This window comes from Raphanus sativus, chromosome 4 (genome assembly GCF_000801105.2).
Source record: "Raphanus sativus cultivar WK10039 chromosome 4, ASM80110v3, whole genome shotgun sequence".
In the NCBI taxonomy this organism is placed as follows: Eukaryota; Viridiplantae; Streptophyta; class Magnoliopsida; order Brassicales; family Brassicaceae; genus Raphanus; species Raphanus sativus.
This window is the reverse complement of record NC_079514.1, coordinates 7,858,836-7,870,269: the sequence shown is the minus strand read 5'-3', so window position 1 is coordinate 7,870,269 and position 11,434 is coordinate 7,858,836. Positions and strand designations below refer to the sequence as shown.

At 34.9% G+C, this 11,434-nt stretch overlaps 1 protein-coding gene across 3 annotated transcripts; it reads right to left on the bottom strand.

Annotated features, from left to right (window-relative positions):
- Window positions 1–1,693: 1,693 nt before the first annotated feature.
- Window positions 1,694–6,673, bottom strand: LOC108848482 (kinesin-like protein KIN-13A). Of its 3 annotated transcripts, XM_018621864.2 has the most exons (14): window positions 6,510–6,673; window positions 6,336–6,398; window positions 6,003–6,240; window positions 5,707–5,928; window positions 5,055–5,246; window positions 4,845–4,946; window positions 4,632–4,709; window positions 4,329–4,410; window positions 4,061–4,223; window positions 3,452–3,781; window positions 3,061–3,279; window positions 2,341–2,968; window positions 2,175–2,240; window positions 1,694–2,093 (listed from the first exon to the last, which is right to left on the bottom strand). In XM_018621864.2, exons 3-14 carry the CDS (start codon window positions 6,195–6,197, stop codon window positions 1,911–1,913), a joined length of 2,460 nt encoding a protein of 819 aa, XP_018477366.1. In that variant the 5' UTR covers window positions 6,198–6,240; window positions 6,336–6,398; window positions 6,510–6,673; the 3' UTR covers window positions 1,694–1,910. The 3 variants fall into 3 exon arrangements, with proteins under 3 accessions (XP_018477366.1, XP_056865982.1, XP_018477367.1); XM_057010002.1 differs by lacking the exons at window positions 6,336–6,398; window positions 6,510–6,673 and having other exon boundaries at window positions 6,003–6,307; XM_018621865.2 differs by lacking the exons at window positions 5,055–5,246; window positions 5,707–5,928; window positions 6,003–6,240; window positions 6,336–6,398; window positions 6,510–6,673 and having other exon boundaries at window positions 4,779–4,918.
- Window positions 6,674–11,434: the final 4,761 nt, after the last annotated feature.

The following is an 11,434-nucleotide window of genomic DNA, read 5'->3' as shown; positions in this document are numbered from 1 at the left end:
ATTTGATATGGAAAAATGGTTCAGCCGAATAAATAGCATCTATGTTAACTATATTTACATGTTAAATATAGCCACTTATAATGTTATCAGGTTCACCTGTGTGTGATTCACTCACTGATATTAAAGGTATAATTAAAATTACATTTCCATATAGACCAAATACGTGATTATTAATTTATTATATTTCCATAATATTTTTCAAAATAATATTAAGCGCTTTTAAGTATGTAGTAGAATATTAATTTATTATCTTTCCATAAAATTATTCAAAAACTTTCTTTGTTTCTAAAATATGGACCGGTGATCTATTCTATTAAAACATCATAATGATCTATTAATATAGGTGTAATCCATTATCCAACTATTTTAATTCAATTATTAGAGTTTATTATTAATCATTTAAAAAAATATTATACACAGACAACATAAAATATAACTAAACACACACAAACATAAAAATTAAATTTCAAAAAAAATGTAAAACAAAAAATATACACGCCTTTAAAAACACGGATCATAATCTAGTTCAGCTTTAGAAGCAGAGTCAAACACTAAGCCAAGCCATAAAGCTCTTAGTTTTTTTTTCTCTTTGTTGAAATTGTAGATGAAGAAGCTGATATAATGAAACCGTAGTTGTTTGTAATGAACTGGTCCATTTTTTCCCCTCTGTATGCTCTATTTCTTTGTGAGAAGTCAGTCAACAAGGTACTACATCAATTAAGAGAAAGAATATTGAAAGTCTCGACAAGGTTCAATTTTACTTCGTGTTGAAGAGTTAATATTAACTACAAGACAGACCATGTTCCATAGCTATACTTCCATGAATCACAATCAATTATTCATCATCACATAATATTAGCTCGGTTTGGCGTTATATTTACTCAGTTTCATCAACAACCGGATGTAATACAAAAATTAGAAACGCAAAAATACAGAAACACAAAAATACAATCCCCAATTCACAAAAAACGCAAAAATACATTCCCAATTCACAAAAACACAAGAGATATGAAGTAGATGTCTTACATAAATAATTATTTTAAAAACAATTATTTTAGACTAATGCACAATATTGAAAAACTTGTTTTTTGTTTTAAAAACATGATTAAAGTAAAAATTTAACATTACTTAACCAATTATAAAATATATTAGTTTTTCCACACCGAAAACCGGCGAGCACAAACATCACATCCACATTAGCCATGACAAACTGGTCTTGTTTCTAGTTAAAGTAGATTAGGTGTTCCCGATCCCACAATAGCAGACAGACTTTCAATACCTTTAGCAAAACACAATAATTTTCATCGTCTAGATAAGTTTTTTTCTTCATTGCCTTTATCAAATTTGTTCAGATTAGCTTCAGCTAAAATACAGAACAAAATTGAAATGCAAAATAAAAATCAGATGGATAATATGGATTGATCGTTCAGATCCACTCTCACTATTATAAAAACACATATCCGAAAGAGGCAAATAGAAACCAAAATAATCACAAATTGAAACTAGATCCAATTTCTCACAAGAGAAAAAGACGAAAGCACTAGAATACTAATATGTAATTTCTCATAAGGACAAAATCCAATACGTAAACTAAAACCGGTGCACTAGTCAAAAGCGACCCCGTTGCTAAGACAAACACTTAGATCTATTAAAAAGTAAAAATCAGTTATATTTTTAAATATAAGAAACTTGAGAAATGAAAATTTTAATTTTTTTCTTTTAAATTTTAAATATCTGAAAACCCGATCCGAAATAATCGAATCCGAGCTATAAATATCTGAATCTGATCCGAAGTACAGAAATACCCGGACGGGTTCTATACCTCTATACCGAAATATCCGAAAATCCAAAATATCTGCTCCAGATCCAAACAGGTATCCGAACGCCCATCCCTACTAACAATCATTTCTCTAGCGAGGAACTCTCTTCCGACTAAGGATCTCTTGCTCTTTCAGACGGTGTTGGAACCGAGCAAGACGGGCTTGAAGGCTTACGAGCCCAGCTGCTTTACGGGACAAGACAAAGCTCAGCTGTGTAACATAGTTGTCAATCATGCTCCCTGGCCGATCCACCTCCGCTAGTAATTTCATTTCCTGCTCAACCCAAACCAATCTTAAAACACACACAAAAGATGATCATACAATAAGAAGCTGATGAATTGCTTTATTTTGTACCTCACGAACAATCTCCATTGTATCCTCGATTTCTTTTCTGTGTGCTGTAATTAAGGCCTCTTCCTCCTGCCAGAGATCAAAAACAACAAATTATAATTAAACCGCAGTACAGATTTCTTCAAATTCATTACATTTCCTGGAACCAGATGGGTTATTACAATATTACCTCAAGCAATGCACTGATGTTTTCATCAACAGGAGGCGGCTCCGTTATTGTTTCGTATTGCCTTGAAGCAGCGTCGCTTGAGTTCTGACTGGTAGTACTACTATTGAGCTGCCTGAAGTTTATCGTGGCAGGGACATCAGACGCACCGATGGAGTCTCTTTTCGACAAGTTTTGATGTCTTTCTGGTTTTTCCTCCCGGGAAACTTTCCTACGAGTCGGTGATACCTTCTTCACTTTTTCTTCCTGATCTGAGGCGTCTTGAGGATAAGAAGATGATGACTGAAGAATCCTTTGACTAGTGGAGCCGCCAAAAGAGTTGCTCGTATCTGATCTTCCTCTGTCCATTGATATCGATGGTATTCCACTTTCCTCTTTAAAGCTGGCCTGATATGAAGATGGGTAATTCGTTGGCTGCTTGAATTCAATACCCGAAGTAGAGTAGCTGCTGTCTTTCTCTACCCTCCTCCCTGTCTCCTGTGCATTATATTCCTGCGGAGGCTCAAAGACATCTTCTGCATCATTTGAAGCTAGTTGAGAAGAAGCCAAAGAAACATCCTTATTAGCTGGCGGCAACGGGTTAAAAGTTTGATCCTTCTTGCTATTTCCACTTTTAGATAGACTTTTAACCCTGTTGTAGAATTAGTAAATTACAGACATGAGTTCAAGAAATGAAACCGAGAGTTATTACTATAGAAAGTTCCTTAGCTAATAAAAACATACCGATCGGCGTATCTCAATGTATTTAGGGTATGTTCGCATGATCCTTCGTTTGGAGAGATGCATGAGATCATCACGGTTCTTGAGTTTCCAACAAACGAGTCACGGAGCACTTCAGTTAGTTTGCTTCCACGGAATGGAATATGTAGCTGGTCATTGTCCAGCGCGCGGATACATTCTTTGAGAGCTAAAAGACTCTTATTGATTTCTGCACCTTCAATCCTAAAGACAACCATTGTCAAAAGAACAGTTTAGATCAAGAGTAGTCATCCTGACGGAAGAAGGTAGATTTACTTTATCCATGAGGCCAAACAATCATTTTAAACCTGAATTCTAAATAGATGGAGAGGTCAATACTCAAAACTCTTTTACCAGAGGACAAAGATGACCTTACCTTGTCTGGCGGTCATTGTCTGTGGTATCTGCACCTCTTTCACTGCCAGCAAGATCAATGAAAGAAATCTTCCCCACAACTTTCCCTCGTGATTCGTTATTATCATTATTATTTCGTCGAGTTTCTTTTACCTCCACATGCTTTTTGACAACAAGCTGCAAAATAGCATGCGATCTTGAAGATTCCTCATTGGCGCCGGTTGATCCTGTGCTCCTTGAAGCACTCCCTTTGTCGATAAAATCCTTTACAATTTGAATATCCGAAACTTCAAACTCTTGCAGGCCAACAATGCAAACTTGCTGTCTACCATCTTCTCGCATACAAAGTTTCCTGCTCAGTAACAACTGAATTAGTCAGCCAACTATTCACATGCATTTGTAATACAAGCAAACAGTATTCAGAGTATGGAGACTAATAAAAGAGTATAAATCTATATACTACAATGTCCAATGGCATACAAATGAATACAAGAAATTTGAATGTGCCAGGTCAAGGTGTTGACGTTTTATCCAGCGGCATTTTTCCGAAAGCAAAAAAAAAACAACTCATCATACCAAATGTGAGTATGTGACATTTAAAAGATATGAGAACAGAAAAAGAAACACTAACTTTCTCTCGGAGAGAAGATCGTAGAGCTTTCCACCATATATCTCGAAATAACTGAGCCACAACTTAAGCCTCTGATCACGATATATTGGTTGACTTAACATCCTCATTAGATCTTGAACAGCCCGTATAGGCAGTGGTTTCATTGTGAATGTCTTACCGCTACCTAAAACAAGACATAATCAAGGTCACAGAAGCATAAAGATAATGTTAACGATTAAACATTGACCTATAAGACATAATTCCCATGAGCAAAAGTGCAATTATGTACCTGTTTGACCATATGCAAAACAGGTAGCTTTGGTTCTCTGAAAAATCGTGGGAATAATTGGCTCTATCGTGGTCCGATACACCTGATTAAAGGAATAGTAAACCAACTTTAGAAAATATAGTTCAGCTTAAAATGGAAATCAAACTAGAAAAGGTGGTTGATCAGAATTGTTAACAATAATTAAAGTTCACAAGGTTGGTTTATTTTAAAACTAGTCTATGTTATCTTGCATCTTGACGTACAATAATGCACTCCTACTAGGATTGACGGTAGATTTCAATTCCAAAAGGCTATTAAAATTACCTCGTCATTTGAAACATGCTCACCCAGAACAGCGTCAAAACAAAACTCATGTTTTTCCATATATGCAGTCAAATCCACCTGCAGCAACAAAGATTAAGTTTCATTCAATATCAGAAAAAGAAATATAAAATGAAGAGGGTCTATGACCTTTCATCTCGTTGAACTGAATCATGGATGTCATCGTTATCTTTTAATGTACCCACACACACGAACCTTCAACTTGGTCTCGTGAACTGTCAAAGAATTATTAGATACAGAGATGATATCGTCCTCCTTTTTAGCGGTTTCCTTTTTATTCAAGGGTCTCTTCCTTACCTGAAATAAATATGTAAATATGTATAGTTCTCCAATGATGATGACCATTGCTTGAATTTCAACTAAGCAGTAGAAAATAAGGTAACGAGGTCGAAAGAAATGCCATACCACTACTTTAATTTTGGCTACACTGTTCTCTCTTCCACTACTTTCTTTTTCACCCCTAGGAAATGGGCTCGAAGGTTCAGCGTCCTGTTCTTGGCGCTGTTGCTGGTTAGCTGGCACACTGAAGTCTTCTTCAAAAGCTTGATTGACACTTGGCATGAAAGGTGATGGCTCAAACGGTTCAGAAATCACATGCTGTAAAGTGAATAAAGTATGAGTTTCTTACACAAAGAATGAATTGGTAACTACTACGATGAAATAAATATCATTAAGAGGCAGGAAATGATAAGCAAAATCCCACCAAACAGAAAACCTTTCCAACAGACCACATTCCCAACTACTTTTAATAGCAAAAGCTCCTCTAAGTTAATGAATTACTTGCACAACTAATTAACTTCACTATCTGTATGATAAGTTCCACAGAAGTAGTAACTATGTTGGTTAAGTTAGTAAGTTTAGATGTCTAAAAGATGATTTATATAGGGGCAGAACCATACGTAGCCGGCAGGTGAGGGCCAAAATAAAATAGTAAGGGGATGTTAACAAAAACAGTAGCCAGGATAGAGCTCAAAGATATTCCTGATCCTACCATATGCGATCACATACCGGAAAAAATAGTAAAGTTCTGTGATCTAATTCCCCCTTGCATACATACCTCGGAAAGCAGCTCGGTGTCATCCATTGCGTGAAGATCTAGCAACCCAGCTCCAAAGTCACCCCTAAACTCAGGCGAATAAAACCCATCCGAAGAGGGTATAGCTGCTGATGTTTGACCAGTGGGTGTATACGGCTCAGAAGCAGATTCCCCATTCAAATTAAGGTTTCTCATTAATTTGAAAAGTCTTTGCTTCTCTTCAGCAGTCTGTGCTCCATAACCCTAATCCAAAATAAATCATAAAAGCAGATGTCCATTGAAAAGGAGAAAAAAAAAGCATGTTAGTTAGTTAGTACCTGGTTGGGGAGATGACGCTGATCAACGCCTGCGGAAGCAACAGGAGACCCCAGATGCTGTAAACCAGCGGACTGGAGCCACCGCGCCATGACGGCGGCATCGCCAGCCTCGTTTACAGGTCCTGCATTGTTCAGAGCCCCATCGTACAGCGCCGTCGCAGCAGCATTGGTGGTCTGCTGCATATGGCCGCCCATGAGGCGCTGCGATCTTCGTTGAGGAGCCAGAACAACAACAACTCTTAAAGCCAGAGAGTCAATACCATCATCATCATCATCATCAGCAACAAGTTCCCATATAATTAGAAATCGATTGCGATTACACAGGAAACTCACATTGATGAGGAGAGGAAGCTGTTGATTACACCTGGAAACTTTGTTTCACTTCCCTTCGAATATCTGAAATTTGAACCGACGGATTTAGCTTAGAATGGTGCAAAATGTGAGATGAATCTCAGGTGTTACTGTACCAAAATGAAAAGAAAGAAAAAACGACAAGGGAGGATTTACCCGATCTGTGATCTGAATTTTTCTCGGGAGACGACGATCAGATCTATGGGAGGAAGAAACCCTAAGAGAGTCGCATTGTTTTGGAATCTGATTCAAATTTTTCGTCAGCCTGTCCCGTAAGCGATGCTTAGGCAGAGAGAAAGAGACCAAGGTGGTTTGACAAGGTACTATTATTAATTAACAGAAACAAACATTCGAAACATCTACCCATTTTTTAAGTAACCAATCACAACCCCGTTACTTTCATAAAATATTTGATTTGTCCTAATGTTTTATAATTTCATGATTTAGCCCCAGCATCCATTTTTCACGTTTTGTGTAATTTTAACAATTTTATTATTATTATTCTAGACGTGAGCTTTGTTCACATATTTCATGCTGATATTGATTCACTCCCAAGTAGTCGATTTACAGTATCGATGTGTTTTTTTAACAGTGGATAAATTTATATATTCAAGAAAAAAAATTCACATAAATAATATGTTAGTTGTTGATTTTTTAATGTTCAAATATGCACTTATAATTTGAAGTGGATGACATATCTATACATTATAATAAGCAAACAAAAAATTGAGAAAATGAGAATTTTTTACATCGAAATAGAAAAAGTTGTAAAAATATGTGAAAGACTCGATACTGGTTGATCAATTCTTAGAAGATAATCTTTTAACTGTTAGATTACCACGAGTTGATTCATAAAAAGGTTCATTTTCACACACATAAAATTTGTAATAGGAAATATATTAAATTCAAAATCTAAGATAATTTGCATTAAATGATAAACTAGATTATAAGGTAAAGTAATATACATGCTGCTGGAGCACTTTTGGATTTCGAACAATTTATCCAATTTGTGATAATGATATAATGTTTTGGTTGCGGTATCAATACATATCAGCAATCAAAATTGAAATTATTCAACTCAATGAGTTTTCTATAAGTCATTATTGCCACAACTTTTGATGGAAGCTAAAGATTCTTATCTAATTTTTATCCCAAAAGATTCTATCTATTCACAAAAAGTAAGCAATGACCATCTGGTCTATGCTTTATATATATAGCACGGCAAAAAAGTCGCTTTTGCTTAAAGATGTTGAAGGACCTTATTAAACTATATCAGGAAAACATATATTCTAAGTTTCTGGTTGATAATATGTGGCAAAATAGTGAAGTTATGATGTGAATGAAACCTCTAATAATGAACGTTTTGAAGAAAACTCTATTTGCCACATCCCACATAATAACAATTCAATTTGGTTCGCATCTATTTATTTGCTGAGAACAAACTATTATAAGATTGTGTCAAGTAGCAAAACAAAATGTGTGGGGTTACTTAGTTTTGAATCAAAAAGCTTTTGCTTGAACCTAAAGCGTTTCGATGATGAGAGGTATTCGAATTTGAAGTGTAAGAGGGGAGGAGTTGTCAAAGCTCCATGTTTATATTTATTTTTGTATTTTGACAATCCGAGTTTACACAACAAGGGCTCTACTTTGTATCAAAATATTAAATTCGCCCCTAACTCTATTTTCCTCGCACCACTTTGAATTTTGATAAGAACGCACAGATCGCGGGAATCCCAAAACGTTTTGAACTATTTACGGGAAGTATTCTTCATAGCCACACATGAAAAAAAAATATTCTATTTGCCACACTAAAATTCTACTTGCCCCACTTTTTTTTCTCATGTTTCTTTTCTCATTTTTACCCTTAATATTATATTAATATATCACTATTATGGTCCCCACATACATCCATCTCTATTTTTTAATCTAAAATCGTGGTCCCCCTAGCCTCAATCTCTCTCCTTTTTTAAAATAATTTCGCTGACCAATCCAAATAAATTCCTCAATCAATTGGGCCACCTAACAGGCGACCCCACACCAATCCACCTCTCTCCTTGTAACATCTGTCCCTCTTGTCTTTTTTCTCCCATCTTGTTCCATTTTCCCTAACCATCATCGACATTCTTCTCCCTTTTGGCGATTTTGAAGCTTTTTTGAAGTAAATTCATACATTTTTTTAAGAAATTTTCATAATAATATACTACTTATGTTGTATGTATTATGTGTAACGAAAAATATGAATGTATTGCTGTAAAATTCGTGAGAGCTTTCAAAGAAAAATGAAAATAATATTTGAAAAAGATTCTCTATTGTTCTCTATTTTTAACACGGTTTTGAAAGAAAAAAAACATAAAAATTATGTTAGACGATAAACTGGGTTTTATAACACGTTATTAGTTGATTAAAAAGACTAAAACCGATGAAAAACTAAAGTTTTAGGTAAAAATGGAAGTTTTAGGTATATTGTTATGAAAAGAGATGTTTAACGGAGATTTTGTATATTTCTTCTTATTTTCCACTGTTTTAAAGCAAAATAATGCATTAAAATAGTGGTAGACGATATTGTGGGTTGTATAACATCCTTTTGGTCAGTTAAAAGTGTTAAATTGACAAAAGCAAAAATTTATAAGAACTACTAGAACTACTGGTATTACTAAAGTGAACGTGTATTACTTGTATTACTGTATCGACTATGTACCAAAGATCTTGGACAACTTATATTCTTTAAATGGTTAACTAATCATAATTTTTTTTTCAAACAATTTTATGGCTTCTCCTATTACAATCATATGTTTTGACTATGGAGGAAGTTACATCAAGGATGAGGCTGAGATTAAGTGGATCTTGGGAGAAGATCAAATCCACACTCTAGTGATGAAAACATATGTGGAAGATGTTACATATTCTGAACTGGTCGAGTGTATATGCAGAAAGATTAAGGCAAATGGAGATGGGATGGTGAAGATTAGTTACTTTCCATTGGTATTGTATTCAAACAAGCATGAACTACTAGTATTGTTAGAACTACTATGTGTAATATAGACTACTAGGAACTACTATGTACTACCCTGAACTACAAGAAAATTACTCTGTATTACTATTTGTTATGCATGTTTCTAGGAACCTTAATTTTTTTTTTATTATTTATTTTTAAAAGATGTATCTCGTATATTACGTGATTATATGTCCATGCATGTGTTTATTTGTCAAAATAAACATAAAATACTCTTAAAATCTCAAGTTGTTAGAAAATTTCTCATTTCAATAGAAAACACTCTTATACTTCCTAGTTAATGTCTTGATGGGAAGGCCATCATGAGACGAATTTCAGAAAACACATATTTTCTGAAAATTTTTCTGCCAATGTGTTATATACAATCTAAAACTGTTTAAATATATTGATATTACTGATTAATTTAGTTTAATGACATTGTATTACTAAAAAATGTTATAATTTGCAAAAATATTACTATGAAGAATGAAATATTACTACCACCTTGAGTACTACTAAGAGTAAGATAAATATCATTTTAATATTCAAATATGTTTGTTTAATATTATCTTTTACACGTTTTAGACATGTGCCATATATATATATATATATATATTTACAATGTGTTACACGTTTTAGACATGTCTTAGGTTTATTTTTTTTATTTTCATGAAGTGTTGACAATGTTTTTGTCTTAGTAATACCTAATAAACCTAATAGTACAAATTTTCTTTCTTAGGACATGGATTGCCTTATCTTTAATTAGACCAACCCTACTTCAAGACAATCCCACAACACAAAGCATCCTACATAAGTTTTACAGACCAAAAAAAAACATAGCATCCTAGATAAGTTCACAACAAAGCCGAGATAAGTATTAAACATAACATCCTACATAAGTGTTCACTAAGCCTCAGTTTTAAGCTTCTTCTTGCGTCCTTCAATCTCGTCGGTGTCAGCTTCAGTGAAAGGAGAGGAAATCCACCGTGATGATGCACGTGTCCTTACTGTCTATTCTGGCGTTTTGAACTTCTTTGGGTTAGTAAACTTACGAGCATGACCATTCTTTCTCACCGACATTGCCTTCGGCCTATGCTTCACCCCCAATACGAGCAGGATCTCCCTCAGCTCCCTCAGTTCCCTTATCCACAGCAGGAGCTCCCTCATCCGTCTCATCAACAGCAGGAGCTCCCTCATCTACAACATGAGCTCCCTCATCTTTCTCATCAACAACAGGAGCTCCCTCATCCATCTCATCAACACCATTGCTCTTGTAAAGTGAAAGAGTCCACTGTTGTTGTGTCTCTTTCCCTTCATCCCACGAAAGAACCAATCTCGTACGTGGTATCCATTTCTCTGTTGATCTCTTCACGGCTGCCTTAGTCCTACCCCATGGTGGTGTAGGAGTTTCCTTAGGTTCCTTCCCAGCCTCCTTCTCAGCCTCCTTCTACATTCCCAGTTGAAAGCCCTTCTACATACTGCTCTTTTCTTGTGGTTTTTTTTTTGTTGTTCTTATTCTGCTTCTTCTGTCCACGCTTCTTACAGCCTGTCATTGCTTTGATTATAAAAAAACAACATTCAGTTAATGCTGAAATAAATCACCAAACATTCAAACAAAATAGTCACAGTCATTAGTTTGTAATCTAAAAACCATTCATTCAATAATAAAACTCCAAGCAATCAGTAATCCGATCACTAAATCACAAATATTCGATCACTCAATTCGGTTTCACATATCAAACATTTTATCACCAATACAGTTAGTGTAAGTATGGTCATAATCGACAATCATCACTAAACTTATCTCAAACCTTAAACCAAACCAATCTCTATCACCAACAACAAATTTTCTATATTCAGTTCACACAGTTAAACCCAAATATAATAACATCATTTTTAATCTCAAATTCATATTCAAAATCTATAAACAATCTGAACCTAACTGATTTTTAACCGAACCTTCTCAACCACAATCCTTTCAAACTCACAACAAAGTCAATTAAAATTGAAGAGAAAACATACTTTTTTACACGGAAGAGACGAGAACAAAAACAGAAGATGGAAGACGAAGTCTAGGATTCCAGGGTTC